At 34.5% G+C, this 7,318-nt stretch overlaps 1 protein-coding gene across 1 annotated transcript in view; it reads right to left on the reverse strand.

Annotated features, from left to right (window-relative positions):
- Positions 1–1,929, reverse strand: part of U2SURP (U2 snRNP-associated SURP domain containing) — a 37,192-nt gene extending 35,263 nt beyond the window's left edge. Inside the window, exons 1-3 of the mRNA XM_010138363.1 lie at positions 1,837–1,929; positions 785–899; positions 260–393 (exon numbers count right to left, since the gene is read on the reverse strand). Coding sequence (XP_010136665.1) covers positions 260–393; positions 785–899; positions 1,837–1,929 — 342 coding nt within the window. The remainder of the gene's footprint in view (positions 1–259; positions 394–784; positions 900–1,836) is intronic.
- Positions 1,930–7,318: the final 5,389 nt, after the last annotated feature.

Here is a 7,318-nt window from a genome sequence, read left to right on the forward strand (position 1 = left end):
GGAACAAGAATATAAAGATCCACCAGCCATATCAAAGTGCAGTACTAGGTGCATCATGCTGGATACAAGGCTATGGGAACTCTGCATTTCATCATCTTGTTTTTTGCTATGGGATTAAGCAAATCAAAATTTCCACCTTCTTTTAATATGTGAATTAAATGCAGATAGAACTACTCTGCAAGATCACACAGACTCTTTTCTAAGCAATTCTAAATACTTTCTAAGTATGAGGTTAATATTCAAATAAAAAAGAACTTACAGGCTTTTTGGTTTCTATCATTAAGAGGGATGGAGGCTTCTCATTAGATGGCTGGCTTGGTTGATTTTTTTGATCTGAAAATCGTGATGAAGGCTTATAGATTTTACCCCGTTTTTCATCTGTTTCATGCTCTTCTGAAATTAAAGGCAAGTTAAAACCAAGTTGTATTAACTAAAGCTGCACAATACTGTCCATTAGAAAGAATGTTGTTCTTCTTTAGTCTTGTTTGTACAACTGAATATATTATTTCATTTAAAAAAAGAGGTAATACAAACTTTCCAAATTTAACATTTTAATATGAAGAAAAAACTTCAGTTATTTTAAAACAAAGCATTTTTTTCCTCTGAAGTTTAAAAGACAAATCACTTCCCCACCTATCTAGCAAGTCGAAGCATAGATTTTAGCATCAAGTTTCCTTTGCTGCTTCTAAAGTAACATTAATTTTAAAATGCAATTCAAAGCCAATCTTCATCTTTACTCAAAGCAAAGTGACCCACCACCTCCAGAAAAAAAAATCAGTTATACCTTTAGATGCATTAACGATTCCTCCTCTTACAAATGTTTTCACTTTATTACCATCACTTCCTTCAAAGGCAGCAAGGAATTCTTCATAAATTTCTGCAGCAGCCTTCTCATCCTCCTACACAGCAAATGTTAATCTATTTACTATCATCACAGAACAGCCTTCACTAGACAGCTATTCTTAAATTGTCTATGTGATATTTCTTTTTATTTTTTTAGAGTTCATGCTACAAACTACATCAAATGAGTTTCAGTTTTAGACAGAATTCAAATTTCTAGGAAATGTGGGAAGAACACAGCACATAATAAGTAAAGCAAATAAAGCTTTTATGCTCAAATATGACTGTTCATTTACAAGAGTTTACATGGCAATTTAACATTCAAATAGAAAAGATCATATGAAAGAACAGCATTATGAGACTGGAGTTTTGTTGGCCTAAGCATCAGAGAACACTATGTATTGCATCTTATCCATTAAGAACAACCCATGTGACTGAAGGATATTAACAACAGGATCACCTTTATGAATTTCCCACATAAATTAATTCAATGACAATGAAGTTGAGTGAGACAAATTTAGCACTGTAGTGTTTCTTTAGGCTAACATTAACTTAGCAGGAGATATTCCACTGAAAGATAGTAAAAGTTGTGTGTATAATGTTCCAAGACCAAAATTTTCAGTTCTACCTCACCAACCATAAGCTATGTATTTACTAAAATCTGGGCACTTCTGATTATCCTAAAATTCAGTATCAATTTTTAATGTTTTTTATTAATTCCTAAAGAAATCGTTAGACAAAAATATGTTTTATAGAGCAACAAGGATGTGTATTTCAGTAAGCCAGAGAACTCACCCAGAAGGAAAGAGAAGCAAGCCTCCCTCTCTCTATCTTAATGCTGTGAATGCCAAGAACCAACTAAACACGTAAAATACAAGTCATTTGCATTCTTAGAAAGCTCAATTATCAAAATAAAGAAAATCATTGTTAAAGCTAGTTGTAACAGCAAACTTACTTCAGCTCCGCATATAAAAAATTTTCATGGTATACTATTACCTTCTTCTTTAACTCTTCTTGCTCCTTCTTGCTCAGAGTCCGTTTGGCAGCACTCATTTTGCCAATACTGAATGCTTTAAGTTTGCTTTCCATCAGAGGCTGCAAAAGCGGTATGAAAACAAACATTAAACTGTTTACAAAACAATTAAAAACATGTTACTCTCCTCTGTCTAGTCTAGAAACTTCTATCTGAAGTGACTTAACCTAAACAAAATAAAGGAAAAGCTTCCCATATTCCTCTCTGAACTTGCCATTAGCTAATACAACCAAATAATTAAATCTATGGTTTTTTCAGAAACAACAGCTTTTAATACATGATCCAAATAAATGAAATCTGAAAAGTGCTTGCTTTAAGAGCCTGGAGATCTTATCACTATGCAACACACAGTTTCTAAACCTTTGGGAACATATGCTTTGCACTACAGTTCCTTTTTGATCATTGTAATTTCCAGGGGATAAAACAAAGGAAAAACAAAACAAAACAAAGAAAAGTTCTAGAATATGTTCTGACTATTTTGGCCACACGAAAGTTTGTGTAAGGTTGAACTGCTGTAACTGAAGAACTAAATGGATGCTAAATTTCAGTTGTACTTCAAAGTTAAGTGTAATGGTTTTGCTTGAAGAAAATGCATTCTTGAGGTTTTTGGCTACTAGTTAAATAATACAAAAGACCTCTTATTTAGCTCCTAGAGTCCTTCTATTTTACGTAATTTAAACCTCCATTACTCCCTTCTTAAAACCTGATGAAGGACGTACTCAAACTAACAGTCCTTTCTAGAGTGTATAGAAACAGAATTCTTACAGTTCTCTTTAGGTAGTTAACACATGGTAAAGCATTGAGAGCTGAAAGACAGTAGGATGAGGACCATGTTCAAAAGACACAGGCAATAGGAAAGAAAAGAGAGAAAATATAAGAAACTTCTCTGAAAACTCCTAGCTTAACAGAGTAATTCATGAAGAATCAGAATAAGAAAAAAACCCAAAAGAGCAAAATATTAGCTATAAGCCTTTATTTTTAAAAATATTTTCAATGATCATGCACAGTGATGTTTAAAACTACCACTTTTGCAATGACAGTTCTTTAAAAAAACACCTCAATTTAATAAAATATCAAGACAACTAAGGTGAAAAACTTAACTGTCATATTATTAAAAAATTTCACATTTTCCTCTAGGAATCACTTTCTTTGCAAAGAGGCTTATTTCTAGTATCAGCTTCCTATTCAGAATTTTTACATACAAAAAAGCACTGTGAAAAACAGCTGTTTGAAATACCTTCAGTTTATAATCCTTGTTTAGTAACACAAATACCTCTTAGATCTGTGCCAAGTATATGACCAAAATAGCTCATATTTTTTTAAAAAAATCTTCCCTATTACATCAATAAAAGGAAACCTATCAGTTACAAATTAGTGCAACGTTGTCTGTGAAGTTATCTGGTTTATGACACTATGTTTGTCAACATGAGCTGCTGTGATAAGTTTATCAGGAGCTTTTCATGCATGTCTACATTCTGAAAGTTAATAAAATCCACTTTTCCTGTTGTCTGAAAGACAACTTTATATTTCAGTATGACAAACAACTTACAACCTTGGCAAAGCGTGAGCATATAGCTATGGCATAGCAACGCAGGCAAAACAAACACCACACCCCTACCAAGGCTTATCCTATCATAAGGAAATAATTTCTCACAGTAATGTTACACGACACCTGCAGATAAACCACATGAATATATGTGCTGGTGACAGAATGGAAGCAGCTGTAAGATAACAAGAGTTCTGGCACAAGGATTTCCTCAGCTCAGAAAGGGTCTCAGAAAAAAAAAAAACAGAAACAAACCAACCAACACCTTCAAAGTTGCTGGAGCAATATCAAATTAACAGGATTGAACTAGTTAATTTATGCCTGCTACTACACCATAGTAGACAACTATAACGTCATTAACAATCATATGCAGCTTCACAGAATTCCTAACAACAGAGCTATACAAAACTCGAAGGCCTCCCTCTTTTAAATAACAGAAATTACAGTGAAAAAAGTAAAGCAAATGATGGAAGCAAAGAGAAAAACTTCTAGCTGAGTAATCAAATCACTGTATGAAAACAAACTCCCGTTAAACATAACACTGCATTGACCATCAACACCACAAAATATTCAAAAGAGATTTGAGAGTAATTTTACAAATTGTAGCAAGTAAAGCAAACCAATAAAAGGACCTATTCTTTATAGGTTTGTGATAGTTCTATCACAACTCAAATAATGTTATCTTATAAACAATTTAACATCTGGTAATTGACTGTTTTGTATACAAAAATCAAACTGAAATCTTGAAATCTTGAAGAAAATCCAAGGCACTGAATTAACTGTCTGGCTCTTGCTGCCTGTTTTCATTTTAGCTCAGAAATAGGTAGGCCTTCAAGCAATGTACCAAACACAAGACCAGGTAAAGGCATCTTCAGTGAGGTGGAAAGATGAGGCCATTACACCTACCTTTTGCTTTAAGAATATTCTATTAGAAAGACAAATAAAGAATTAAATTAGGGACACACTATCTCACTTTTGAGAAGCCAACTGTATACAAGAAGACACTTTAATATACAGTGATTCGTATGATTAATCACCTCATCTTTTGAGCCAACCCTCAGTATAAGAGCTAAACATATACTGAGTGTCCTTACAGCTTCTTCCTGTTCAAGTATCAACGGTTCACGTACAAACACCTACAGAATAGATACTCAATGCACCAGAGCCCACATGCAGCAAGCAGTTTGCTTTAGAGAAAAGGCCTATTTTGAGTTTGCGGGTTTAGCTGGATTTTTTTGTTTAGGTTTTTTTGTTTCATTTTTAAATATTTTGGACTTACATGTGAATCAGCAGATCCAGTTGTGTGTACTGCATCTGGCACTCTGACCTGAAGAGAGAAGAGGAGGTAAGGCACAGAGAAAGAAACAAACCTCTGTGTTTTTTATGCAGTTCTTCAAATGGGTCAACCTTAAGGTCCAAAAATACAAGAAAAAAGATACATGTAATGTATTTTAATGATATATCTGAACAGGGTCACAGCATGAACACTGTCAATATAAGCCAAGCAAGGGATTAAAGACAGACTGTTCTTGCTACCATTAAAAACATCTAAATTCCCACAATTAAAAAAATGTGTGTTTTATAAACATGCCACTAACATTACTACGCAGAAAAAAAAAATAAATTTTTACATTGAATCTGCAAAACTTGTCACTAAAGGCTGTTAAAGATTACATAGAGTACTATAAAATCATTTCCAAAACTGCTCTTAGTATATTATATTGTGCACAGGTAGTAGCTGGCCACCTCAAGAACACTAATTTAAGTTCAATTTGTGAGTATGTACTAATTAACATTTTTACTTTAAACTGTAACTGAACTTGTAACACATAAACGAGCATATATACAAAATTTGCATAGCCTTTTTTAAAAATTAGGTTTTTAAATGAGTTTAAGTGAAGGAGAACAAACAGGACTGAACACGTTTTTAATTATGTCATGCCCAAATTCCTCACTGGCATAACATCTACTATGAAGACATAACTGCCTAATGTACAATTCATACCTAAATTGAAATTTAAGTTGAAATTAAACATTTCCATTAGCTGAAAGCTGTTCATTAGTTACAGAACATTAGCACTTCTCCTTACTAGCAGGAATTTATAGTTTCTACCAGAAAGAGTAATACATGGTGCTTAGATCCAGTATTCCAACATGGACAAGCATCAAATGCTACTCCAGAAGATAATTTACTAGACTTTGTTTTGATTTCACATCATGATTTTTCATCAACTAAGAAAGAGACATTTATCTTCGGACAAGTATGCTCTTATGTTTTACAGTCAAATAAAGATAGAAAAAATGGCAGATGGCATTTCAAGAACAAGAACTAAGTCCTCAAAGTTAAAGAGAGGCACAAAGATAAAACCCTTAAAAGGGAGAAGCAAAAGGCTCCTAGGAATACGCTCAGGTTGTTTCTTTTTTTAGAAATAGAATGGGGGGAAAAAAACCAAAAAATTCTCAGAGACCTCCCAGATCCACTTACCTACAACTCTATACCTTACTCAACTCACATGGCGCATCTTTGCACAGAAACAAATAAAATGTTTTGTTCACATGTACCAGTTCATTAAAATATACACAGAAGCACATATCACAAGCATCTTTTACTAATACCGCTGCCTGCACACTTTTCCTCTGTATTTTGTGATGGATTTTTTTTTGCTATTCACAACTGCCTATGGCACTCAAATCAGTAATGTGTTATCCACAGTTCTATGTACTGCAAAAATGTGGCTTAAGGAAACCTATCCTCCCCCAGAGAGTTTATGAATGTATAGCACATCATACAGATAGAAGAAAGACACTGTACAAAAGAATTTCAGAACCTGAAAACGGCATTCTTCCTGCTGCCAGCTGCCACCCTGTGGCAACCAACACATCAGTTACAATTCTACCCTTAAAAAACAAAAATTCAGACCTGCAATTAAGAAGATAAATCTCAGAGATGGACTGCTTGGGGGCAGGATGTTGTTTGGCAATGCAGAATGAAATGGCAATTTCTTAATTTTCCACATCTGTTTCATTTACAAAAGTTTTGGAAAGCAACACCTTCCAACAGGGATAGATGCTGAAGCCACTTTCAGGGAGGACAACAAACAAGGCATCACACACAGTAATAAACAGTACTAACACTCAGTACAATGAGAATATCCTGAGGAAGGACAAAAAAAAGTAACAGACACAAAATCTGTTTCTCCAGCAACAGAGCAATAATATTGTGTGAAAAGGCTTTCAGTGCATAGTAGTAACAGAGACTCTGTGGGCTAACAGAAGAAAAGCAAGCAAAGGATCAAAAAAAGTCTGGAGGTCTCTGAGCTCCCCAACACGCCAACAGAGACCAAGGCACTGTGGAGCAAGCCAACCTGAACATTAGCCAAGCAACAAAATTTCTCTTAAGGTACACTCTGAAAACTTCTAAAAGCAGTTTCAGCTTTTAATCCAACTTTAACCCTCAGCAACTAGCAGTTTTGCAGAGCCACATTATTCTCCTACTTAAACAATTCTCATTTTTAAGGTCTTCTCTTCCCACCTGTAAGTTTAGTTCATGCCTTCGTTACTCCTGACCTTCCATGCAACTGTACCCACAAAGCACAAGATGAAATAATTCTTGACAAAATTACTTGTTGCTATCTGCCATTTTCTGAACAGCAGTTATTTAAAAAACCTTATTTTTCACAGCACTGCACTCTGCATCCATCTGTACCACCTTGGAAAAAGGGGAAATTTTGTTTCCTTAAGTTACACCAGCTGACTTGACCCTGTGAAAACAGTGTCTTTCTAATATTCACAGAGGTGCATTTCAGAAGTTGCCCACCCGTGTTGAAATCTGGAACAGGATTATTTTTTTACTCTTCTCACAGAATCTCAAAATCACCTGGTTGGAAGAGACCTTTAAG

The sequence above is a fragment of the Buceros rhinoceros genome, unplaced genomic scaffold (genome assembly GCF_000710305.1).
Source record: "Buceros rhinoceros silvestris isolate BGI_N320 unplaced genomic scaffold, ASM71030v1 scaffold6566, whole genome shotgun sequence".
NCBI classification, from domain to species: domain Eukaryota; kingdom Metazoa; phylum Chordata; class Aves; order Bucerotiformes; family Bucerotidae; genus Buceros; species Buceros rhinoceros.